The 26863-nt window shown below is 52.6% G+C and overlaps 1 protein-coding gene across 1 annotated transcript; it reads left to right on the forward strand.

Annotated features, from left to right (window-relative positions):
• The first annotated feature begins 499 nt into the window (after positions 1–499).
• Positions 500–25414, forward strand: ITPRIP (inositol 1,4,5-trisphosphate receptor interacting protein). Its single transcript, XM_010356222.2, is given in 3 exon segments — positions 500–745; positions 23562–25197; positions 25200–25414. Coding segments are annotated over 2 exon segments (1647 nt in total). The 5' UTR covers positions 500–745; positions 23562–23574; the 3' UTR covers positions 25224–25414.
• The last annotated feature ends 1449 nt before the right edge of the window (positions 25415–26863 follow it).

Below are 26863 nucleotides of genomic sequence, written 5' to 3' on the forward strand. Positions count from 1 at the left end.
GCAGTGAGCGGAGATAGCGCCACCATTGCACTCCAGCCTGGGCAACAAGAGCGAAACTCCTTCTAAAAAGAAATAAATAAATAAATAAGCGAATTATTTTAATCCTTTCAAGCTGCAAAAGAGAAAAAGGCTGGCGTTATGTCTAGAGTTATATTTTCCTCCAAGAGACTAAATAGGTGGCCCCATGAATTCTGCCACTTGTAAAACGCGCCTCAGAAAACTCTCCCAGACTTGTAAGGACTTAACTCCTTCCGCTCCGCTGCTTAGAACGACTTTTAAGGGCGTCCTCTCAGGGCCCCTGTCCACTCGCTCCAGTTTACTCCAGTGGCCTGATTCCGTCTCTCCCAGTCACTCTCCAGTTCTGCCGTGCTGGGGAAGTTTCTGGGGTCTCATTGGGCAGATCTTCCTGGCGGACCCTGGGCCCAACCACCAAAACCCACACGGTCCTCCTTAAGGAGCTTCCGCGGCCGCGAGTAGAGGCGGGTGTTTTGTTCCTCTGAGGAGGAAAAAGTTTTTGTGACATCCAGGAAATGAGTAACTCTGAAGTCCTGTAGAGCCGGCCGCTGTAGGCCAGAAGGCGGGAGCCAGCGGGGGCATCGCCGCTCGCGCCTCTCTAAGTGCCAGGCCACAAGCTCCGACGCAGCCGCCTACAAGCTGCGGCACCCCGGCCCCCGACCCGCGCGCAAAGCCTGTGCTGCAGCAGTCTTCCCGCGGCGGGGATCGGGACCGGGGACCCAGGCCAATCGTAAGTCCCGGGGCAGCCTAGTGTACTAAAGGAAGAAGGGCGCGATGGAGACCGCGAGCTCGGAGGAGCTGTGCCGGAGATGGCTGCCGGGAGTGGGGGCGCAGGAGGGTGTGGGGATCGCTGGCGCCTGCTCGGCCCCCGGGTGGGGGCTGACTTTGGAGACCCCCTTAAAGCGCGCATGCCCAGGCGGGCGCATTGTCTCCCCGTGGTCACGCGTCTCGTTCCCGCCGTGCGGGGGGATGCGTCGCGGGCGCTCGCTCCATCTAGGCTGCGGGCAGTTCCTCCTCGAGGCGCGCGGAGCCTCGGAGCCCAGAGCGGGACCACGTTTTTGTTTGCAGTGCCCAGGTGACCCGTTACTTCTCACATCTGAGCAGAGCGCTACCGCAGAAAGGAAAGCGGGGTCGCCCTGCTCATTTGCTGCCCCCTTTTCCCCTTCCCCTTCCCTCCCTTCCTGTAAGGGAGGAATGAGAGTGAAGTTTGTTTTTTCTCGGTTCCTGGTAGTGAAGTTAGGGGGCTGCTTCAGGCCTGATAAAGTCCCCGGCGCTTTCTCTTTCGGGACTATTAGTGGACCAGACCTCACGCTGTGCAGACTTGCTCTTGAGGCTGCAAATAACGCTGCCACTTCACCCCTAACCCCACCCTCAACCCCATCCCTGTGACTTCGCCATTCTGGCTGCCAGGTGAAGACTCAAGGAGTTCCGGGGCCGGATTCCCCATCCAAAACGCTTTCTCTTTAAAAAAAAAAAATAGCCGCCGACCAGGAAGGTAAAATATTTTACGGAACCAGGCAGGGACCTCATTTTGCCTTTTGCCCTTCTCCTGGTGTGAGAAAAGCACCATTTCACAACTAGTAGAGTACCAGATATTGGTCTCATTTCACAAATAGTAGAGTACTAGATACTGGTCGCCATCCGGACTCTGGTCTTTTGGATCTAAATTGGGGTCACGTTCTATTTTCTTGTTTTTTTGTTGGATATGACCCAGGGCTCTTGCATTTTACAAACCGAGTCTATCTGACTGCCAGCTAAAGTTCATCTGTGGTTGGTGCAGTTTTAGGCCCAGGTTAGCCCTGAAAATAGATTATCAGAAAAGTGGATTACTGTCTTTCCCCCTTATGAGAACAGAATAGACTGTGTTTTTGAGTCCTCTCTCCAGCCCACGTGCCTAAGTGGCTTTCATTGTTTGCTAATTCCGTGTGTGTTGCTGCTGCTCCAGGCCATTCTGCCTTCAGATTTTCTCCACTTGTGGGTAACCATGAAGTAGTTACACTGACTCTGCTCTCCCTGGGTGCATTCTTCTCATGCTCGGTAAATCTACATTTTACATAAGATAAAGTAAGCATGTGAAATTATAGCTATCTGTTTGGCAACAAAAGGAACGCAGTTTTCGGTTTTGTTTTTTGCATGGCTCAGTTCCCAAGCTTAACTTTTCCCTTTGGCATCCTGAGGTTGGGGTCCTGAGGTTGTATTTTCCTTTCACAGCTGTCAGCAGAGACAGGTGGCCATCAACAGGAAAGAGGCTGGGCTGGGTGGCTCATGCCTGTCTTCCCAGCACTTTGGGAGACTGAGGTGGGAGGATTGCTTGAGCCCAGGAGTTCGAGGCCTAGAGCTGGGATCATTTGGTTGGAGCTAGGATCATGCCACTGCACTCCATCCGGGTGACAGAGTTGAGACCCTGTCTTTCACCTACCCCCCCCACGCCCCCCTGCCCCCACCCCCAAAAATAATAACTGGGCAGGAGAAGGTGCTTTTAGAGTCCAAGACTCAGGTTCCATATTTGGAGTGGAGAGTCCGCCCCAGCAGGGATGAGGTGGCACGGCAGCCTGTGGGGCTTTAATGGAGAATCTGCTTGGGAGGGGCGGGTGCTCCAAGTGTTCTGGGAGCTGAGAAGGACTTTATTATGGATGACACCAGCCATCCTGGACCCTTCTCTCATCTAGTCTTGCTGGGGAGGAGTACAGAGCCACGAGGTTGCTGAGAACTGTTCATGATAACCTCCAGGACTGCTGCTAGCCTATTCAGTCCTTCGCATGAATTAGAATAAGGTGCTCCGTCTTGGCAAGAGGATGGGACTTGATGCCTCTTAGAAATACTGGCCTTATTTGAGTGGACATAGCCAAGCCATGTAGCTGGGCAAGTGGCATGTGAGCTGGATTTATCCTCACCCCTCAGCCAGGTGCCTTGAGCAGTACACTGCTTGGCCCACCATTCACAGCAGCCCTGATAAACAACCACTATTTAGGGCTTAACATTGGCCAGGCTTTTTTTTTCCCCCCCAAAAGTACTTAGCCTGTATTAACTCATTTAATCCTCACAGTAGCCCTATGAGTTAGGTATTGTTAACTCCGTTTCACAGATGAGGAAACTGAGGCACAGGGATGTTAAGTGTTCTGGAGCCTGGAAGGTGAGTCTCAATCACTGGACATTCATAGACCAAGAAGCAACTTAAGCTTAAACAGCTAATTTAATTGGGAACCCTCGTGGGAAAGGGGGAAGAACAGTTGCCTTTTTCTTTCTTTTTCAAAGGAGGAAATACCTGTTCTCAGCCCAGGTGGAGGAAGGAGGGGATTCATCTGGCAGGAGGAAGAGGAGGAAAGAAAAAGGCAAGCTGGGCCTTGATGACTGATGGGGAGCCTGGCCCAAGAATCAAGTGACTTTCCTTAATCTCTGGGCGGTGTGAGGTGGCAGATCCAGTTTGGGGCCTGGCATGAGGGTGATGAGTAAGTGCCCCTAGGTGTGGCTCACAGGGAAACGGCGGTGGCTGCACGCAGGGTCCTGACCTAGGCAGACAGCGAGTGGAAGGAGGTGAGACAACTGTCCTAACCTTCCAAACCCCTGATCCCCATCTGTGGTCTCTTGCTTCCTTGTTGAAGTCCTGTTCACCCACAAATGCCCTTCCCAAGTTCTTCCAGGAACCCTTCCTGAAACTCCATTTCACAGCTCCATATACATGATCGCTTAGTTTCCACACTGTACAGCTGAGCGCTTAATTAGCTGGAACTGAGCATTTCACTATGCCCTGTCGATAGGCACTTTTTTTTTTTTTTTTTTTGAGGTGGAGTCTCGCTCTGTCGCCCAGGCTGGAGTGCAGTGGCCGGATCTCGGCTCACTGCAAACTCCGCCTCCCAGGTTCACGCCATTCTCCTGCCTCAGCCTCCCGAGTAGCTGGGACTACAGGCACCCGCCACCTCATCCGGCTAGTTTTTTGTATTTTTTAGTAGAGACGGGGTTTCACTGTGTTAGCCAGGATGGTTTCGATCTCCTGACCTCGTGATCCGCCCGTCTCGGCCTCCCAAAGTGCTGGGATTACAGGCGTGAGCCACCGCGCCCGGCCAATAGGCACTTTAAACAAAATAGGCTTCTCATGAGTGAGGAAGTCAAGATGCCTCCTGGGAGGGGCCAGCTGGTGCCCAGCAGATTGCTCAGAGGGTGGTGTTTACCTGGATCACATCACCTGTCCCAGGGGATGGCTCTTAGCTGTGCCCACTCAGAAACCCGATTTCCATAATTTTCAGAGTGGTTTGGACTCAAGCTACTGATTCACCCTGAGAAAGCTCCCAGAAGTGGGTGTACGAGTCAGAATGCTGGTTTATTAATTTGCAAGGAGACTTTGCAAACATCACACTGACTGAATGTCGTCTCTTCCCTGTGTCCTGGACAAGCCATATGGGAAACCAAAGACCAGAAGGTGGACTGTGCTTATCAAAGCTGGAGTCAGAACCAGGCAGGAGGACCACGGGGTGGGGGTGAGGGGCAGTGATGCCCAGTAGTGCAGGGCTTTGTCTACCTCTGCGGCCCTCTCACCAGCAGAAAGATACCTGCCAGGTAGACTGGATACTCAGGTCAGCCTGGCTGTGGGCATCTCCTTGGCCAGTGCCTCAAGGGCATTATTTCCCTGAGAAATCCTGGTAGCATTTCTCCCTTTCCCCTTTCATAATGTAGTAATTTTTTTATTTTATTTACCTATTTGTTTAGTGCTTTGCAAGCATTAGCTCCCAGAGACATAGATTTGCATGTGTGTAAATTCAGTAACTACTGTACAATCTCAGGGTTGTAGAGCCAGACAATGAGAGTAAATGCTATATGCAAATCAAGAGGATGATCAGGTAACCTGGATGGATCAATAGAAAGCCAAGCATAGAGCAAGGACACATGATCCCTAATCAGCATGGAGGCTGGGCCAAGGCTGGCCAGTTATTGCATCCCCTGTGTAGGCCAGGGGGTAAAGCATTCCTATAGCGGTGCCTGCTTTGGCTGCCTCAGGCAACCTGCCCTGCTCAGCTGACCTCTTTGGATTTAAAGGGCACTTTCTGGTCTCTGTCCAGGAACTTCACGGCTCGTCTTTAGTGAGCCGCATCTCCAGGTGCCCAGAACCAAGGAGGTGTGACTGCATGGGCTTTGAAGTGGGACAGACTTGAGTTGAATCCTGGCTCCACCACTCAGTTGTTGGGCGTTCTCAGTAGTTGGGCAGGTGCCTTGATTTTTCAAGTCTCAGTAACATCATCAGTAAAATGGGGATGACCTTCAGGGCTGTGGGGAGGGTTGAGCCAGACAATGCGCAGAAGGCATTGAGCACTGTGCTTGGTGCAGACTGGAAATCTGGCCAGTGTGCGCTCTTCGGGACAGCAGAGGTCAATTTGAGGTCTGCATTCTCTGCCAACTTGGGCCCCAGCTTTCCCATCAGGTCACTGCTCCCTCCTCTGAGGTCTGGACAAAGGACAAGGCTGTAGGGGCCTAGACTGTCCTAGACAGGGAGGACATCTATCTTCGACGGGGAGGACATTTATCCTCGATGAGGAGGACATCTATCCTCGACGGGGAGGACATCTATCCTCAGTGCTCTTTCCAGCAGTTTGTTTGGAGCTGCTCGTCCTGATCTTTTGGCTGACTCTGGCAGAGGGAATGTCAGATTTGAGGCCTGAGCTCTAACAGGCATCCAGAGAGGAAGGAAGGGTGAGGAGCTCTTCTGGGAGAGGAAAGGGGTCATTTGGGAGTGCCCAAGAGGCCTTCAGACCCCTCCTCAACAGTTTAGGACCTGTGACATTTTCCCACAGAGAGTACATCCCCCCTCTATCCGTTAGGCTCACCCTGTGACATCAGTGAAATGGAAGCACCCCGCAAGTGACATCACTGTTGCTCAGGGCAACGCCTCCACCCTAAGATGGACGGGGAGGTGAAAAATCGGCCTCAAGTGTAAGACGCATGTTGAAGGGAAGAGACATAGAAGGTGTAATGTTCAGAGGTATGCTTCTCAGAGGCTGGGGAGAGGATGGGCCCAGTTAGTGGGAGGGTGAAGAGAGGAGGGAGGCGCTGTAGTTTCAGATTTGGGCTGTGTCTGTTGGTGGTGTGTCTTTAGGCCTTGGGTCAGAGAGCCCAGTGCTGACAGCTGCTGTCTCCTTCAGTTCTCTGAGCGAGACTCCTTAGGGGGCCTCCTGCAGTCTGGATCCGTAAGGAGGGTTAGGGGAAGGGCAGGCTAGAGCAGTGTTGGGGCCATCAGAAAAGTGACTTTCTATTCTTCAGCCTCCCCACAAAAGACAGTGAGAAATAGGATGCTCACATCCTTATTACAGGGGCCTCATTGATCAAGCAGCCATTGTGCATCTATGTTATGCACGGCCCATGCCAGGGATTCAGTGGCCTCGTGGAGCCTTATGATGAAATGCACATGGAGAGGAAGAGTGTATGGAATCCACTGCCCCAAGAGGCAGGACCAACTGGAGATAGGAATCCTGTCTCACAGTTCACCTCACTCAGCTTAGCATTCCCTGTGGAATTGTAGATGAGTTAAACTAAATTCATGGAATGCTTTTAGTTGGATGTGCTTGAGATACACTTGCTAATTTGGGAGTGAAGTCAGAGGGGGCAGCCATGGATGTCCACCTTGTCCCTGGGATGGCACTGTTTACAAGGCTGAGGTCACTCAGCAGTTCTGATGCTCTTAACTTGGTGACCTGTGGTTTCTGCCACATCTTATCTGGTGATGCCTGCTGCTCCTCCTAAGCAAGGGCTGCCAAACATCAGCACAGGAGACGAAGGAGGCAGGAAAGGGAGGACTCCCTGCCCTGAAGAAAGATAAAAAACTAGGCCGGGCGCGGTGGCTCAAGCCTGTAATCCCAGCACTTTGGGAGGCCGAGACGGGCGGATCACGAGGTCAGGAGATCGAGACCATCCTGGCTAACATGGTGAAACCCCGTCTCTAATAAAAAATACAAAAAACTAGCCGGGCGAGGTGGTGGGCGCCTGTAGTCCCAGCTACTTGGGAGGCTGAGGCAGGAGAATGGCGTAAACCCAGGAGGCGGAGCTTGCAGTGAGCTGAGATCCGGCCACTGCACTCCAGCCCGGGCGACAGAGCGAGACTCCGTCTCAAAAGATAAAAAACTAGATGATATAGTAGGTCTCTCTCTAGAGGTTTCAGGAATCGCCTTGTCCTTCCATTTGAAGGCGCCTAATTAAAGTTTTTGTTTTGTGCAACTAGGCATAACTTCAGGTGCTTTTCTGATGTCCAGGGTATCAATGGCTAAAGTCATTGCCCTAATTCTTGTATGCACCTAGCTTTTTCAGGTTTATAAATGAAAATTAGAGTATCATTAACCTGCAGATTATGATTCTATTTACAAATCCGGTCCTGAATCCACCGTTATGGATACGACATTGTTCATATAAGTAGAATGGCCTTGTAAAAAAAAAATAGTGGCTTCATTTACTGATCAAAGCCCCATTTTAGGGATTTATACATATTTATTTCTCCTCCTCACAACAGGCCTTCAAGGTGGGTATTATCCTAGTTTTACAGGTGAAAAAACAGACTCAGAGGGACTTGCCCCAAACGGAAAACAACAGAGAAGAGATTCGAACTTAGATTTGCTCTCTCCCAGATCCTTAGGCTCTTTCTCCCACCTCAGGCATCTGGACACCGTAGCCCAGAAAACATACAGATGGCATAAAGAATCCCACAAAGTTTAAGTGTCAAAACTGAGAAGACAGCAAGGAGACCACCAACTCCAGGCCTGAGCCTTCTGGTCCCTTCCTGCTGTGACTCACTCTGATATTAGCAGACCCAGTGAACTTCGGAGACTCCTGCCAAGAGATTCTGTGAGTGTGGCCTGAGCTATCTGAGGATGAAAGGAAGGAAAGGCTTTCCCTTCCAGCACTCAGTTTTCTTTTCTGTTTAATGGGCACAGTAACAACCAGTTCCTGATAATATTCAGAGCATTTTGCAATTCTCTGCTGGAAGTCCCTAGGAAAAATACAAAGCCCACAATTATCAAATGACTCGCTTCCAGGTGCATAACACAGTGGGACGCTCACTGCCTGAGAAGAGGGGCTCAGCTTGGATGCTACCCTGGGCTGCTACTGCTTTCTCTCCTTTCATTTCCCTGAAGCTGATGCAGGAGTCCCCCCAACCTTTGCCCCCTCCTCCTGTATCAAAGCAGCAGGGAAGGTGTTGTCATTATTTTGGCCCTGCCCGCTGGTGCAAAAGCATGTGCTCATAACATACTGTTCTCATGGGAGCCGGCTTCAATAGCCTCTTAGCAGCCATCAGGGGACCCGCCTGAAGTTTATGAACGCGTCCTTTGTTTGCTGAGACTTTGTTCCAAAGTTCCCAAGAAGGCAGGGGTGCCGCATGCCTGGGCTGGAGGGTAGGAGAGCAGGGGGCTGCCTGGATCCTATCCCTGTGTGCTGCCCCAAAATGTCCCTAATGTACTCATGCCACTTCCTGATGTTTCACCCCAACACATACCTACCTGCCAGTGTCAAGAGAGCCGTCACTCCCTTTTTTGCAGAGAAGGCTTTCCATTCCTTTTATCTCAAATAACCCAGGCCACACTCACAGAATCTTGGTAGAAGAAGTCTCATAAGTTCATTAGGTTTAACTCCCTGCTTCATAGCCACATTTCATCTAGATTGTCACCTACCCTCCCCTAAACAGTCCAGCGAGGAAAGTCCATAGGTACATGCCTAATGTTTCACAGATGCCAGGTCACTGAGCAACACAGCTCATGGCTTCATGGGAAGATTATAGGCTTGAAAGTCAGATAGGTTTGGCTTCAAATCTTGGCTCTATGATGTTGGTGGGTGGCCTCACCTCTATGCCTCAGTTTCCTTTTCTGTAAAATGGAGATAAGTGCCTGCTTCAGAGGCTTAATGTGAGAATGATACATGTAAAGCATTGTTGCACAATGCTTAAGCCTCAATAAATGGGATGCAGTAGTTGTAATTTATTAAACCCTCCCGTGGTGTGTCAGGGCGCTGAGGCTTGCCCAGTTTTCTCCTGAAAGACGAATTACTTCTCTGCTCCTTCTCTTACCCTGTAATCCTCTGTTTATCATCCATTTCTACAAGAAGCTTGAGCAAGAAAGGAGATGTCCACAGCAAGGCAGCTGAGGGTCAGACAAACGTGTCAGGGTTCATTCCTGGGCCATTTTCTAAACGTTGGCAGTGAGTCCGCCTACAGTTAGATGAAGGCCAGTCCAGACCAAACGGGGCTGCAGCCATCTCTGTCTCCAGGGCTACGTCTGGAAGGGATTTTGCTTACATTTTCCAAGGCACTTACACTGTTAGCACTTTGCTTTTCTGACTGCAGCGTGCCTCCCAGGAAGAAAGAATATAGAAGTTACTTTATCCAGAGCTTCCCACTTCACTCCAGGAATTTCAAATTCCTGCTCCTGGGAGTAAAGGCAGTGAGGTTCTTATCCCAATCCTAACTCCATTCATGTATTCAGCAAGCATTCATCATTATAGCATCTACCCTCTTCCAATGCTGGGTACTCAGAAGCTAATGGAAGAGCTGCCAGTGTCAATGATGCCAGATTGGAGGAGCGAGGGAGGGTGCTGCTGACCTTCCTAGGTCTCCAAACTTCCTCCTCTTCCTCTGTGTCAGCTCCTGGGGCCTTTAGAAGACAAGGAGGTGGAGGAGACAATTTAGTCATACTCCCCAGGCTTCTGGAGGAGCTGCAGGGATGTCGTTCACCCACTTCTTCCCAGAGGACTCCTTAACATGCAACCGTGACGATTTAACAAATCCAGAGGGAGACCTGACCATAGCACCAGTACCAGTGCCAACAGCAGTATCATTTACCAAGCCCTGCCGAGTGACTGTGAGATGGTCCACAAGGCTGTAAATTGGACACTATTGCCATAGCAAGTGGTAGAGCCGAGATTCAAACCCAGGCCATCAGATTGCAGAGTTTGACTCCTTAGCAATGGTTCTCTAAGCCTCTGCAAACTGTTAAGCTCTTCTTAGCTGATGAGCTTTGGGCTGTTTCTTTCTCCATGACCTTAGGAGTGGAAATGAGCTCATGTGAACTTGATACTATCAGTGGCTGTTTGCTGCCCACCTCAGTCTGACTGATGCACATATGAGTGTGGGTCCATGCATTCAGCAGGCTTTATTTGGACACCTGCTGGGTGCCAGCACAGCCTCGGTGGAGCACCCACATCACACCTTATGCTCCGTCCCTGTGGCTAGAAAATGATGTCATAGTAGGGTTGTTTTGTGCAATTCGTAGGGAGTGTGACTCTGAGTCGTCATAGGTAATTCTGGGAGCAATTTTGCTAACTGTTCCTAGCCTTTCCATGTGGGCCCTCTGCTTTCCAGAGAGGAGGAGGACTGGTTTGCTCTGACTAACTGGTGTGGGAGGGTTGGCAGAGGCCTGGCTCTATTGTTCAGCCCAGATCCCTGCAGCAGAGCATAAGCAAAGACGCTCTTAATTTTTTTACAACTGGGTTGGCCTCCCCTTTGTCTTTGTGTCTGTTACTGTTCCCCTTTATTGAGATGAAAGGGGTTTTTAGATCTTTTCAGGGAGAGTGTGTGCGTGTGTGTGTGTGTGTGTGTGTGTGTGTGCGCGTGTGTGTATGCGTACAGGAGGCCCACAGCGCTTCCCCTCGTCTCCCCTCCCCTCCTCCCCAGCCCAGCTGGGGCCCAGGCTTTGTGTCAGGTACCGCCTAAGCTGCAGGGGACTGGGGTAGAAGAACAGTCTGGGATTTCTTTCGCTGTGTGGGGCCCAGAATCTCAGGAAGCCAGGACGTGGGTAAGAGACCAGTGGGGTGGGGAGGCTGTGGTGGGGAACAAGCCTTTCCGAGGCCATGGACAAGGCCTTGGGGCATTCATCCTCCCCCATCTCCTAGAGGCAGGGTGTCTTTCTAAGCTGGGCTCTCTTTGTTCCCATCCAGGGGTCAAAAGGAAGGTGGCTGCTGGGTGCTGGCCCTTTATTTAATTCCATCCATCCTAGTTTCTCGGTGAAAGGGGGAAAGTGGGAGGGGGCTGGGAGTGGCCAAAGGGAGGGCTTTGTTCCCTCCTTGTTTTCCTTTGTGTTTACTCCTGGGTTCTGTTCCAGTCCCTTCCCCTTTCCATTCAGTCAGTGTGTCTGCTGTTGTGCGGAGTCTGCATCTACGCGTGCAGCCTCCCCTCCCTGCCCCACCGAGAAAGTGTGGTTTTACCTGAACGTTTGTGGCTCTGCTTGGAGGCAGGGGCTGTGTAGATCATGGGGCGGAGAGAGAGAAAGGGGACGACTGTTGGGAACTCTGGCATGTCCTGCCCTGAGGTGGGTATTCATGCTCTCTCCAAACCAGCACCCTGTGGGTGAGATGCAACCACAGGGCTACAGGAAATTCAGAGGAATACGAGCCCAGACCAAGCCAATGTAGGACAACAGGAAGTGGTGAGGGTGCATTGCTGGGACTGTGATTCAGGCATAGAAACCGGAGGTGGGAATCCTGGTGGCCAAGGGAGACCTTCCCCCGCAGGCTGGCTGTGGGAGACGCATCCTTCCTGCAAGTGGCGGGCATTTGTGGGGAGCTTTCTTGTGAAAGCAGTGCCTCCAATGCGTGGTGTCAGCTGTGGGCCCCCAGGATAGTGTGTGTCCTTAGCACGGAGCACAGGCCTATGCCAGTTGCTCAGGGGAATGCAAAGACAAACAGGACCCTGCCCCTGCCCTGGAGGAGCTCACAGTGAGGAAGGTGACGGGGCAAGACAAGGACAGAGGCAGCCGTCGGGCACACCAGGGTGACACGGGGCCTGGAGCCAGGCTGTTGTGCAACCTTGGGCACATTGCCCCACCTCTCAGCACCTTGGGCTCCTGCCAGGGACGTGAGGCTGATGGGCGCCCCCCCCCCCACCCCCGCCGGGGTTGCTGCGTGGGTTAAATGCAATAACTCAAGGATAGAGACACATGGGACCAGCCACGGTTGGGTGCCTGCTGTGTGCCAGTGCATCTACAGAACCACCTGACCTACATGAGGGGCCTGGCTGTGCTTAGTGAGGCCTATTTCCTATGTCCCGCTCCCTCCCTGTTCTTCTATCCCTTAGAAGAAAGGGATTTGTCTTGGGATCCTGGAAGGCTCCTTGGAAGTGGTTTCTGAGATGGGCTTGCTGTGAGGTCAGTTGGGTAGGGTTTTGGCCACCACAGAGGTGAAGCATGGATGTTTCCAGGAATGGTGGGGAGGTGCAGGAGGTATCTGGGGGACAGGAGATGATCTGAAGTGGCCGGGCCAGGCAGAGAGGGAACCAAGAGGACTTCTCAGGCTGGTTGGGCCAGGCCTTGAACATTCTTAAAGCGCTGACTTTGTGTCCCATGGAAACAAGACTCTATTGAAATGGGGAGGGGAGACGTGCAGGGTTGGGGAGCTAACTGGGGGTTTTGGGGTGTTAGGGAGAGCTCAGACAAGCTGACCCAAAGGGCTATGCTGGCCAGTATGTAAGAGAGATTCCATTTCACATGGAATCCCTGGGCTTTGGTGCAGAGCAAAGGCCAGGTCAGAGGTGGCTGGGGAGACTGGAGATACTCCAGCAAAGAGGAAGGTCAGCAAGGGGAGCTGGCTGGGAGAGAGGAGGGTGCATTGCAATTTGAGACTGCAGTAGTCTCCTGAGGTGGCCATAACAAGTTGCCACACACCGGGAGGGCTTAAGACAGCAGGCATTTATTTTCACAGTTCTGGAGGCCAGGATCAAGGTATCAGGGCCTCACTCCCTCCGGATACCCTAGAGGAGAGTCCCTCTTTGCCTCTTCCAGCTCTTGTTGGCTCAGGTGACCCTCAGCTGTGGCAGCATCACTCCCATCCCGGCCTCCATCTCCCCTCACCTCTCCTCTGTCTCTCTCTTTCCTGTCACTTCATAAGGATACTTGTCATTGGATTTAAGGCCCACCCAGGTAATCCAGGATGATCTCATCTCAAGATCCTTAATTTAATCACATCTGCAAAGACCCTTTTCCCAAATTAGGTCACATTCATAGGGGCTGGGGATTAGCGCGAGGACGTATATTTTGAGGGCTGTCATTTCAACCCACACAGTTGAATGTATCTGAGATGCCTTGGAGGGGATGGGTGGGAGAAAAGGAGGTGTGGGCCAGAGCTCAGGGGTTGCAGGGGAGCCCCCTCCTTGTCTCTGCCACTGTTTTACTCCTTGTAATCTCTTCTCACTGTCCTCTCCACAACCCAGCCATAGAGATCAGGCCTTTGTCTGTCTGTCTGTCCCAAGATGCTGTGATTTCTGTGATGTCCTGCTGGGGGAGGCAGGCAGATTGGCTGGACGGAGGGGCACTCTGTCGTTCCTGGGAGAGGATGGCTTCCCTGCCTTCTCCATCTGCTCAGCCGGCGGAGGAGCGGGAACAGGAAGGATGTGGCTCGCCCACCCAGAGTCGGCAGAGTCCAGCCCTCTGTCCTTCCTATGCCTCTGCTGGCTGGCAGACCACCCCCATGACCCAGTCCTGAGGATAGAGTTGGCATCCTGGTGACTTTTTGAAACCACTCCCTCTTCTGAGAGTGGGCCTTCAGAGCACTTAATGCTTTGGACGGGTGTGAGCAGCACCTCCTGTGAGTGTAGCCCACGTGTTCACATGCAGACAACAGAGGCCCACTGGAGCAAACAAGGCAGCTCCTGCCCCGTGTGTCCTTCCCCACCGGCTCAGTGGTAGGGCCACCTCAGGTGGGCACTGGGCTGGAGCTCTCTCCTCTCTGCTGTCTGTCCTGCTGCCCCACCTCACCAAGGTCCAGACTGACCCCTGGGTGCTTCTGAGCCCAGCATCCCACTCAGTCAGTCTGGGCTCTCCCCTGGGTTAGGGAGGGACAGTCAGGGTTCCTGGGGCCCACAGACCTTACTCTAATACCAAGTGCTCCTTAGTGCGGCACCATTAGGCCTTTTGGCTTAGGTGAGCCTCTGCTGTCCGCATGTGCACACATTGGCTGGACTCAGGGGGTGCCCGGTCCCACCACCCCAAAGCATTAAGTGTCCTCAAGACTCACTCTTGGAAGAGGGAGGGACTTAAAAAAAGTTACCAGGATGCCAACCCAACAAAGCCTCTTTCTCTTTTCTTCTAGTCCTTGCAGAGGCCGTGGGGAAGGAAGAAAATCTGCTCTGGCATTTACACTAAGCTCCTACAAGGCCTGGCACAGAGTCAGCCCTCATAAGTGCTGGTTAGGATTATTCCAAGTGTGATTGCTGGGGCCAATGAGGAGGCACAGGAGTAGAGTCAGGCCTAGGTTTGGGGAGAAAGGTGGAGCCGGTATTTCAGGGAGTCATGGACTCAGAGGAAATAGTGGGTTTGCTGAGTAGTTGCTGATGGGGTAGGAGTAAGGAGAGTCCTGGGTTAGGGGTTACCTTGAGGAACGCTTCATGGGGGGTTGCAGACCACAAAATATGTTGTGGCCACTAACATATTTTATTTCATTTTCTCTTCTTTTCAAGACAGGGTCTCACTGTGTCACCCAAGTTGGAGTACAGTGGCACTATTTCAGCTCACTGTGACCTCCGCCTCCTAGGCTCAAGCCATCCTCCCACCTAAGCCTCCTGAGTAGCTGGGACCACAGGCATGGGTCACCACGCCCAGCTAATTTTTTTATATTTTTGGTAGAGACGGGGCTTCACCATGTTGCCAAGGCTGGTCTCGAACTCCTGAGCTCAGGCGATCCATCTGTCTCAGCCTTCCAAAGTGCTAGGAATTACAGGTGTGAGCCACTGCACCCAGTGTTGCTCACATGGTTTTTAAAGAATTTTTGAAATAGCAGCCAACATTTAAAAATGAGAGGATTTTGATAAAGTCCAGATTAGTGGCTTTTCTTAAGGAAAAAAAGATCTTGCCATTCTGGGTGTACAGAATGTGTGGCACGGGGACTCACTCCTTCAGACGAAGCATGTGCCATCCAGTTGACCAGTGTCCCCTCCTCTCACTGTCTACCGCAGCCCCACTGCGGGCTGGCCCTCCCAGAGACTTGATTTTACAACCCAGGTCCTCGAGACAGGTGTCTGGAGAGAGGAAGGGAAGGAGACCAGTGGCCACAGGCTGGCAGGTCTGGGGAAGGTGAGCTGGCCAACATGATGGTCCTGCTCAGTGGGAGAGGGGTCAGGTGACTGCACGGGGTCAGGGCTGCAAGGATGCCGAGAAGAGGAAGCACGGCAAGCCCAGAACTGCAAACGCACCCTTTCCACCTACTTTCTCAATGATTTTTTGTTGGTCCTCTTCCTTCCTCTTTCCTCACTTCCTTTATTTGCCTGTCCCTCCCTCCCCTTCCAGGGCCCAGCCTCCAGCCCCAGTCTGCTCAGCTGCCCCCCTATATTCCCTCTCCTGTCCCCATTTGGAGTGCAAGTGAAGAGGGACCCAGCCAGAGATGCCCTGGTAGGAGCAGCTCTGTGGCCTTGCACTTGCTGGGATAAGGCCTTTCTCCTCTCCCACTGTCCTGGAAGAATGGGAGCCAATCAGGCAGAGCAGTGACACATTCAGAGCCAGTGTTACTGAGCCATTTGTGCTGTGTCCTCTGTCCTGAGTTAGGCAACAAGGAGGGAGTTGGTGGAGACATGTCACTCCCACAGCTCTATCTGCCTCCAGCCACCTCCTCCCAATGTACGATAAGTCAGCTCCTACTTCCATGTTGGGAGCCTGCAGTGTGCCCAGCCCCGTGGTACCCTGGGGATTGCAGGAGAACATTCAGCTTCTTGACCATGCTGGAACTGTAGGTAGGAACGCAGGGACTCGTGGGTGACATAGTAAAGAGCAGGAAGGTGACCTGACCTGCAGGAGTTCCAGGAAGGGCAAGATGGGCCAGATCCAGGGACAGGCTCCTGGAGAAGGGGCCCTGAGCTGGCCTTGTGCTTTGGGAAGCTGGTGTCACTCCAGCGTGTGGCATGAGCCCTGCTAGAGAGAAGCACAGAATCTGGGGTAAGACAGGTAGACTGGGCCATGGGAGGAGAGTTTCACGATGGCTCAGACCGCCTGCCCATGGGTTCCAAACTCTAAAATCAAGACTCAGGATAGAGCTCATGCTCCTTCCTCATAGTCCGGTTTTTCTAAGGCCTGGGAAGCTCGGGGGACAGCTGACCTGGATAGTTTTGGTGGTCACCACTGACAATGATGCTGCAGAGGTGCCCCCAGGCAGGGGAAGAGAAGGGACTCATTCAGTTTTCCATCAGTCCCTTGAGGGGGTGGAAGGAGACCAGAGGGAGGGGCAGACTCAGCCTAGGTGCTGCTCACATTCAGTCATGCACCACAGACTCAGAAATCCTAGAGGCCACCCAGTGACCTTCCCAGAACATCAGTCTCTTCATCTGTAAGAGTTTTAATGCGACTACCTAAATGAGGTTGTGACAGTTAAATAACAAAACACATGCAGAGTACTTAGCATCCTGCCTGGTATCAGGTACCTGCTTCCTAAATGGCTAGTCATGAAAACATCTTCACCTTTCACCACCCTTCCCCTGTTCTGTGCTGGAATCACTGCCAGGTGCTCCCTGGGAGGGTCCACGGGATGATGCCCAGCCTGCCTCTTCCACTCCACCCACCCTCCAGGCCTAGCATGTCTCCTCTTGAGGCCTCAGTTTCTACCTCTGTAAAATAAAGAAACCCAAATTCAACTCTGTATTCTGACTTGCTTAAACTTTTGGCTTGATTTTCCCCCAACAACTGTGTACCTCATAAGCTGGGGCTAAGAAACTGCAGCACAAGGCCAGGATACAGTAGGAGTTCAGCCCAAACTCATGGCAGTCTGGGTCTCCCTTGGCTCCTTCTTTCTTGGAGGACCCAGAACCTAGAGAATGAAAGGGACCCAAGTCACCCCCAAGGCGTGGGCTAAAAGTGCCCTCCCCTGCCGTCAGCCAGTCCTTTATTCCATTTCGTAAAGGAAACCTATCAGCTGCTCCTTTTGGCTCTGAACGTGACGCCAGGGCCAGGCCTTCTTTTGCTGTTGTAATTAGCAGAGCTAATTGCATCTGTCAGGCTGCGTGCTGGGCAAGCCCTTGGCAATTTCCAGGATGTGGGCTGCTGCAACACTGCAGGAGCCCCACCCTCCTACCCAGAGGATGCCTGATTTGGGAAGGGATGGTTCTCAGACATGAGCAGGCATTAGAATGACCTAGAGGACTTGTTGAGACACAGATGCTGGGCCCCAGCCGTGGAATTTCTGATCAGCAGGTCTGAGGTTACCTGTGAAAATCTGCATTTCTAACAAGTTGCCAGGTGGCACTGTTGCTGCTAAGCAGGTTCAGAACCACTGTCCCAGAAGGAATACTGGGCGGCCAAGAAAATGGGTCCTGGAAAGTAGGTGGAAAGGGTGCATTTGCGGCTCTGGGCTTGCCACGCTTCCTCTTCTTCTCGGCATCCTTGCAACCCTGACCCCTGCTGCTTAAGGCTATGGTCAGCCAACTCTCGGTGGGAGGAGGTGGGCAGTGGGGCAAAAGCGGTGTGATGAACAAGTTGTGGGGCCGGACACAGGCTCCTACTATTCCTGGTTGGTTGTAGGAATTCTGTCTGGAAGGAGAGGAGGAGGTGAAGGTGGAGCCAAGGGGTTGCACCCCGACATCTCCCCAACAGGTGAGGGCAGGGAGAGTGCCACACAAGGAGAGGCCCTCAGAGAACAGGAAGGAAGCTCCCCCCCTTCTCTGCATTTTGCAGCCTGTAGCTCAAGTGCCTTTTGTCCCCCACATCTCATTCTGTCTGGGGACTCCATACGTAGTGGCTGTCTACCTTCCCACATGGATTGTAATGCTTTTGCTACCAGGGGTCAGGCCATACTCATCATCGCAGGCCCTGAAGCATCCAGCATGTTCCTCGAACTCAGTATGTGCTCCGTACATGTAGCACAGTGGAAAAACTTGAACTTTGCTGGCAAAGACAGAGAGAATGAGCTTGAATCTCAGCCCAGCTATGGCTTTTCTAGTCCTGTGGCTAGAAAATGACTTTCTCTCTTGGGCTTTGGTTAACCCATCTGCAAGACAGGGATGGCACCCACCTCTTAGAAGGTTACAGTGGTCAGTGTGTGCAGTGCCCAGTACATCCTAGTGAGGGCTTGAGAAAGGGGAGAGCTATGGCTGTTAGACAATGCTTTGTGGTGTTTATTGGATTAAGCGATGGTAGGGAGTGCTGCCCAGGAGTGAGGGACCTTAGTGAAGGAAGGAAGCTGTCTTGGATTTCCCCCAGGGTCTTGGCTTCTGGCCAGCCTCAGAGTAAGGGTCTGAGTAAACTACTGGTCCTGGCCAGCCACCTGCAGCCCTCTGTCCGGGCCACCCAGAAGCTTCCGTCTTCCCTCAGCCCCTGTCGCCCCGTGACCCCAGCATTGCCAGGCTAATTTTAGCTGTGAACTGCATGGGCTGCCCCTCTCTGAGGACAAGGGGGGAGGTGGAGAGGAATTCAGCAGGCTTCCTGCCGGCTTCCTGGCAAGCAGACAGAAAAAAACCCGCCTAGTGACACACGTTTATTCTCAAAGCCAAACCCACCGGCTGATGTCTCAGACCACAGGTGTGGGAGAGCCTGGTAGAGGTGAGAACTTTGGGCCAAGGCAGAGGTGGACATCCTTGGAATTGGGAGTAGGGGACTCTTTGGGGAGGCATGTGCTGGTATGTGCAAGTACATGCACACATATACACGTATCCATGGTTTGTGAGAGGCTCCTCACTACCTGTCCTGTCTCTGAATGTCAGAATGCCCTGCTTCCTTCCCCTTTGTGGAGAAGTCAACTCTATACAATATTTGAAGGGATTTATTCTGAACCCTTCTGAGTGACCAAGGCGTGAGGCACAGTCCCAAGAGATCCTGAAAACATGTGCCCCAGACAGTTGGGTTACAGCTTGATGTTACACATTTTAGGGGGACAGAAGTTACAGGCAGGCCAGGTGCTCACGCCTGTAATCCCAGCACTTTGGGAGGCCGAGGCAGGCAGATCACTTGAGGTCAGGAGTTCGAGACCAGCCTGGTCAACATGGTGAAAACCTGTCTCTACTGGAAATACAAAAATTAGCTGGGCATGGTGGGGCACACCTGTAGTCCCAGCTACTCAGGAGGCTGAAGCAGGAGAATTGCTTGAACCTGGGAGATGGAGATTGCAGTGAGCTGAGATCACTCCACTGCACTCTAGCCTGGGTAACAGAATAAGACTTACTCCCCCAGCACCCCCCCACAAAAAAAAAAAAAAAAAAAAAAAACAGAAGTTACAGGCAGACATTCATCAATGCTTGTGTAAGGAATATGTTAGTTTGGTGTGGAAAGATGGGACAACTTGAAGTGAGGGCAAGGAGTGACTTCCTGGTCACAGGTGGATTCAAAGATTTTCTGACTGGCAGTTGGTTGAATGAGTTAAGTAAGTTATTATCTAAAGACCTGGAATCAGTAGAAAGGAGTGTCTGGGATAAGGGACATGGAGACCACGGTTCTTACTATGTAGATGAAGTCCCAGGAAGTGGGTTTCAGAGAGAGGAGATGGTACATGTCTGTCAGACCTAAAAAGGTGCCAGACTCTTAGTTAATCTCTCCTGGATCAGGAAGAGACCTGGAAAGGGAAGGAAATTCTGTACAGAATATAGATTTTCCCGACAATAGACAGCTTTGCAGGGCCATTTCAAAATATGTCCAAGAAATTATATTTTGGGGTAAAATACTTTGATTTCTTTCAGGGCCTGCTATCTCATGTGATGCTATATTGCGTTGAAATTCGATATCTTATTGCTACAGAGTCTGTTTTGTCACTCTTAGGATCTCTGTTTTAATGTTAATGCTGGTCAGTTGTGCCTGAATTCCAGCGGGAGGAGGGTATAACGGGGTTTGTCGGCTCCTCCTTCCCATCATGGCATGAACTAGTTTTTAAGGTTTATTTTGGAATCCCCTTGGCCTGCAGGAGGTTCTTCTGACCCCTGGGGTCCCCAGGGCGGTGTTTCTATGACTGGGTTTGGGAGGAGGAAGTAGCAGAGGCTTCAAACTGAGCCCCATCTAGTGGGCCCTGAGCGGCCACAGCCCTATTCTCTGTCTCAGCCTGTCCTGTCCCATAGGGTGCTGCAGACAGAGCCAGCCTGTGCAGAGTTTAACGAGGAGCCAAATGACAGCTGGGATCTGATCCGGGGAAGTGGGAAGATGGTTTACGTCAGAAAGTGAGTCAGAGGGAACCCCTAACCTGCAGGAGGATCCCAGGCTCTGAAGTCTTCTCCCCTTTGCTGGGGGCCAGGGCGGACTCAGGGGTGTGCCAAGAAAGAGAAATAGCAGCGGAACATCTTGTGCTTTCAGAGCACTTTTGAGCGTGTGTTTACTCCCTGCGCCTGGGGCTCGGGCAGGGCTGCTGTGCTCAGCAGGTGAGAAAGCAGAAGCAGGTGGATGCTGAGGAGAAGGAGCCTGCCCTGTGCCAGGCACGGTGCTAAGCACCCAAGGTATATGATCTCACTCGCCTTTCCCAACATCCCTGTGAAGGAGGGAGTGTTATTAATTCCTTCTCACAGGGAAAGCGTGGGAGCGCAGAAGCTGCGTGATCCACTCATAGTCACTCAAGGTTAGAACACAGGTCTGCTGGGTCTACAGCCCAGGCCCCCTTTCCTTGCAGTCCTTCCCCGGGCTGGTGCCCTGTTTCCCTGGTGCTTCTGTTGAGTCTTGTCTATAATCCTACAATTATCAGTGCTACTATTCGCTGCCTACCTCCTGCCAAAGTTCCTTGTAGGGGTGTCTGCAGCGCACTCCACCCTGAACCCCAGCAGGCAGGGTCATCTGCATATTTCCATCCCATCACAGTTTCTTTTATAAGAAAACTTGCTCAGGGGCAAGCATGTTGCTGAGTGCTTTACGTGCATTATCTCGTTTAAGCTTTATAACAGCAGATATGATTATTCTCATGTTGCAGATGAAGAAACTGAGGTTCTGAGAAGTGGAGTGACTTGTTCCAAGTCACCTCCAGTAGGTGCACATACTGGGTTCTGAGCCGGTCTGTCTCCTCTCGAGTCTATCCTCTTTTCCCCTTGCACACAGAGTTGGTCCCTTCAGTTGGTTTGGAGTTCTGAACCTTCCCTGCGCCAATACAAGGAGGCTCTTACAGCTCTTCCTCCTCTGGCAGGAATGAGGATGTAGCAAGTAGCACCGTGAAGTGTGGCGTAGACACAGGGAGGGTTCCCAACCATAGGGCTTGGCCACGGCCCCACTCCCCTGTTCGTGGCATCCTGCCCTGAGTTGACACGGAACTTGGGTAGGTGGTTGTCTGGGCTATTACTGTGACTGGTGAAGGCCCATTGTGTCCAGAGGTGGCTGCCTGTGATCCAGGTGCCTTGAAGGACCCTAAAACCCCCCAAATTATCTCCTAACTGGCTGCTGCCTGATATTCTGCTATGAGTACTCTCCACCTTTGTGTTAACATTCTCACCATGTTAATCACCCAGCCTCGCAGTTAGTTATGCCTTGGACCCTTCCTGGCAAAACTTTCTGTTGATGTTTGTCGAATGTAGAAACCAAGCTGACCTGTTTCTGCCACTATCCAGCAAGCTGCTCCTTGGCTTGGGGAAGGAAAGCTGGCTCGCTGCCCCCTGTACTTTTTCCTTACCCCACCCACCTTGCAGTGTGACTTCCTCCACTTTATCCTGTCCCCGCTTTCCTCCTCCAGTGGAAACCTGTAAGCGCTTCAGAGCTCACCTCTGAGGCCCACACTGAGAATCCTCAGGGTGGAGGACGGACCTTCTCCACTCGCCAACCCTTTTAGTTCCTGCAGACCTGTCCAGTTGTGTATGGGGTGGAATGTCTGAGTCACATCTGAGCAGCAAGCTTTGTCTAGGCGTGACCAGCAGCCAACTCAGTCCATCTCCATCCTGCCACTTGCTAGGGACAACCTGCAGAGGTATCTACCTGGAAACAAATCCCTGTCCTAGGCACCATTAGGACAAGAATTTCATTGTGCAAATTCCAGGTCGGGGCTCAAGCCAAAGGGAATGGGGCTCAGGCTGGCACAGTAGCTCCTATCAGCCAGTGTTGGCGTGCACCAGGGCATGGTACAAAGAGCCCTGTGCTCTCAACAACCTCAGGACCTCAACTGATTTGCATTTGGCCATTTGCTTCCTTCGCGGAGGTCCCAAGCGAGGAGGGGGGTAGTTTAAGTGTGGAAATAGCAGATTGTTAAGTCCCAGGGTTCCTGCTGAGGCGAGGAGAGGGTGTAAGTAAGGCTTGCAGCGTAAGACAGTGCCTCTCAGATTTTTATACGGATGGTATGAAAATGTGGATTCTGATTCAGTAGGTGTGGGTGGGGCCGAGATTCTGCACTTCTGACAAGCTCCCAGGAGATACTGCAGCTGCTGGTCCATGAACCACACTTTGAGTTGCAAAGATTGTAGAGATTAGCCTTTCTCCAAAAGTCACTTGAGGCTTAAAAATTCACTTATCCTAGGGGAACAGGGTGCCTCCTTTCACAGCTAAGAAGTCAGATTTAAAGTTCAGATGCCTGGTGAGCAGAAACTAGTGACTCTTTGCTCTCTGGTCGTCACCAATATTGTCCTGGGGAAAGACAAAAGCCAGGAGAGTGTGTCTGAATTTGGGGTAAGCTCTTCCAGGTCAGAAGGAGATGTTTACAGAAGAGGAGGATAAGGGCTCCAATCTACTTCCGAAAGTTATCGTTCAGTGAACATGTGCTATGCACTGGTCACTGGGCCATGCAGTTTGCAGGTATCATTGCATCTATCAGTACCGTGACCCTGTGAGATACTATTGCTTTCCCCTTGTGCAGTAAGGAAACCAGGGCTCAGAGAGGTGTGTTAACATGCCCAGGGTCACACAGCTATTCAGTTAACAGTGCTGGTTTGGAACCTAGCCCTTTCTCCCTTAACCACTGGGCTTTACTGTATTGCAGGAAGATGACATTCACTTGGGAGAGAAGGGGATATTTTATTCAGGACTATTTTGATTTCAAGTGGTGGAAACGCCACTCAAACTGACTTAAAAAGGGTTTCTTTAGTATGACTAAAGAGCTCAGACAGCAATGCCTTCAAGCAGAGCTGAGTGTGGGGGGGGGGGGGTTCTGCTTTCCTCTATGTTGGTGTCTTTCTTAGGCGGGCTCCCTTTGCGAGAGCCCACTGCAGGTATAATCCTGTTCCCTCAGCAACCTAGCAACCAAACTAGCAACAGGATGAGTTTTTCTTCCCATTGGGCCCAACACACCCTACATCTGTCTCTCATTGGTCCGAATTGGATCAAATGCTCACCCCAGAACCAATCGCTCTAGCTGTAGCTGGGCGGCAGAATGTCTGATTGTCTTGGGTCTGGGTCTTGAGCCCACCCCAGGAGCTTGGAGGTGGGTATATCCTTGCCCTGGCCATAAGGACTGGTAGGAGAAAAGGGTTGGTCCCCAGGAACAGTGCCGTGCTGCTGCCATCCGGGAATGTCTGGGTAGGACAAAAACAGATGTCTACCCCAGGGTAGGCCTTTGGGGCTCTTCCATGGCTAGACTGAAGCTCCTGAGGCAGACGCAGGGAGCTCTCGATGGGTTAGGTGGGAGAACTAAGATCTTAATCAGCCCTGAGGGGCTGAGGTTAGTGCGGGGTCCAGGGACGAAGTGGCATTGAGGGAGGTTTGGTATAACCATCTGTCTGCCTCTGTTCCCAGGAAAGCTCCAACCATGGCCATGGGGCTGTTCCGCGTGTGTCTGGTGGTAGTGACGGCCATTATCAACCATCCGCTGCTGTTCCCGCGGGAGAACGCCACGGTCCCTGAGAACGAGGAGGAGATCATCCGCAAGATGCAGGCGCACCAGGAGAAGCTGCAGCTGGAGCAGCTGCGCCTAGAGGAGGAGGTGGCTCGGCTGGCGGCCGAGAAGGAGGCACTGGAGCAGGTGGCGGAGGAAGGCAGGCAGCAGAATGAGACACGTGTGACATGGGACCTCTGGAGCACCCTCTGCATGATCCTCTTCCTGATGATCGAGGTGTGGCGGCAGGACCACCAGGAGGGCCCCTCACCTGAGTGCCTGGGCGGTGAGGAGGATGAGCTGCCTGGGCTGGGGGGCGCCCCCTTGCAGGGCCTTAGCCTGCCCAACAAGGCCACGCTTGGCCACTTTTATGAGCGCTGCATCCGGGGGGCCACGGCCGATGCAGCCCGTACCCGGGAGTTCCTGGAAGGCTTTGTAGATGACTTGCTGGAAGCCCTGAGGAGCCTCTGCAACCGGGACACCGACATGGAGGTGGAGGACTTCATTGGCGTGGACAGCATGTATGAGAACTGGCAGGTGGACAGGCCGCTGCTGTGCCACCTTTTTGTGCCCTTCACACCCCCCGAGCCCTACCGCTTCCACCCAGAGCTCTGGTGCTCTGGCCGCTCAGTGCCCCTGGATCGCCAGGGCTATGGCCAGATCAAGGTGGTCCGCGCTGACGGGGACACACTGAGCTGCATCTGTGGCAAGACCAAGCTTGGGGAAGACATGCTGTGTCTCCTGCATGGCAGGAACAGCATGGCACCTCCCTGCGGCGACATGGAGAACCTGCTGTGTGCCACAGATTCCCTGTACCTGGACACGATGCAAGTCATGAAGTGGTTCCAGACGGCCCTCACCAGAGCCTGGCATGGCATCGCCCACAAGTACGAGTTCGACCTGGCCTTTGGCCAGCTGGACAGCCCGGGGTCCCTGAAGATCAAGTTCCGTTCAGGAAAGTTCATGCCCTTCAACCTGATTCCTGTGATCCAGTGTGATGACTCGGACCTGTACTTTGTCTCCCACCTTCCCAGGGAGCCCTCTGAGGGCACCCCAGCCTCCAGCACAGACTGGCTCCTGTCCTTTGCTGTCTACGAGCGACACTTCCTCAGGACGACACTGAAGGCGCTGCCCGAGGGCGCCTGCCACCTCAGCTGCCTGCAGATAGCCGCCTTCCTGCTTTCCAAGCAGAGCCGCCTGACCGGCCCCAGCGGGCTCAGCAGCTACCACCTGAAGACGGCCCTGCTGCACCTCCTACTCCTCCGGCAGGCGGCCGACTGGAAGGCGGGGCAGCTGGACGCTCGTCTGCACGAGTTGCTCTTCTTCCTGGAGAAGAGCTTGCTGGAGAAGAAGCTCTACCACTTCTTCATTGGCAACCGCAAGGTGCCTGAGGCCATGGGACTCCCGGAGGCCGTGCTCAGGGCCGAGCCCCTCAACCTCTTCCGGCCCTTCGTCCTGCAACGAAGTCTTTACCGTAAGACACTGGACTCCTTCTATGAGATGCTCAAGAATGCCCCAGCGCTCATTAGCGAGTATTCCCTACATGTCCCCTCAGACCACGCCAGCCTACCCCAAAAAGCTGATGTCTTATAGAGCATGTGGGCCCTCGAGCTAAGATGAGGGCATCCCTCACGTTCACACCCCTGGTGGCATCTGCCAGCCCTATTCTGGGGACAAGATGGGCTTTCGTGGGAGCCGTGCTCAGCCTGCCAGGAAGCCAAGCCCTACAGTACAGAGGAAACAGAATTTCAGCGGGAAGCTGGTTTGCTTTCATACCATTGGGATCTGTTGGTAAAGCTGTTATTTGGGTTTAGGGACTGATCCCTTGCAGTTTACTTCTGGATCACCATGAATGGCCAAGATGGCGGCAGAACATGCTGTGGACCCTGAGTTAGAGACAATGCAAATGTTGGATTGGGTGTAATTCTTTTTGCATCCCAGATCCAGTCTGTACTTGAATATGAGCAGAGGATCTACAAGAATGCTGACAGGGAACCGTGTTAAGACCCAGCACCCCTATTCCCAGGAGCCCCTGGCCTGACCATCTTGCAGCCAAAGCACTAACAGGGACAGGTGTGGGAATGTCCAACTTTGATCCACATCCTGCACAATAGTGGTCCCGCCATGGCTGCCACTTTTTTATACTATTTGGAGAAAAGACCTTGTATAAATTCGAGGCCCGAGTGACTAACGTCTCTGTCCCACGGAAATGGGTACTTGGTGGCATAGAGAAACCCAGCCACTTTTCCAGCTACACTTCTCACTCAGGTGCACCCCCTTCTGCTGTCCTTTCCCCAACGTACTGGATCCCGAGCATGGTGGGTGTCATTTGCCACACTGGATGCCAGCTTAGCAGCCCTGCACCTCTCTTTATTCTCTCCAAAGCTGGTCTCTGACTATCATTGTGGTAGGGGGAGGACGGATGCTAAAGGCAGAAGCTGACCTGGAAAAAGAGACACAGGGTGACTGTGGCAAAGGACAGCTGGAAAAGAAGCTCTATCACTTCTTCATTGGCAACTACACGGCACCTGAGGCCATGGCACTCCCAGAGGCTGTGCGCAGGTCCAAGCCTCTCAACCTCTTCTGGCCCTGCGTCCTGCAGCAAAGTCTCTACTGTAAGACAGTGGACTTCTTCGATGAGGTGTTCCATCTCCAGGTCTGGTTCAGGGGGATCAGGAAGCCTCTTCTCCACCTGTGGCTTCACTGGCCCTTTGAGATTTTTTCTCACCATCACTTCAGTTACCCTTGCAGGGGGCCAGGGTCGAGAATATACCTGTGTTCTCCCTCCAGGGTTTCAGCCGGCCTTGCCTTCCAGAGAGCATAAAAAAACTGGACAGGGGTGCCCAGTTCCCCCATAAACTGAAGGAAGGAGATCCTTCCCCCATCCCTAGGAGTTCTCTCAACCAGCCTCCGAAAGCTTGAGAAAATGGACCCTTTGCCCAGCCAGGGTTAATTCCTGGTGGGGCAGCTCGGCTGTGATCAGGGCAACCAAACCTGTAGGAAGGCTTCCAGTGTGAGCTGGTATTAGACTGAACACGTGCTTGGGCCTACCTCTCCCTAGACCCAGCTGCGGGGCACTCCAGGGAATGAACCAGCTCAAGTGTGTCCCTAACAGCAGCCTGGAGTTACCCCGAACCCCTCACAGCCCCACCCTCCTCATTCCATCAGATGCATTTGTAGAATCGGGGCAAATTTCCTTATTTATTTATGGCCCATGCCTTTC

Source organism: Rhinopithecus roxellana, chromosome 11 (assembly GCF_007565055.1).
Source record: "Rhinopithecus roxellana isolate Shanxi Qingling chromosome 11, ASM756505v1, whole genome shotgun sequence".
NCBI lineage: Eukaryota > Metazoa > Chordata > Mammalia > Primates > Cercopithecidae > Rhinopithecus > Rhinopithecus roxellana.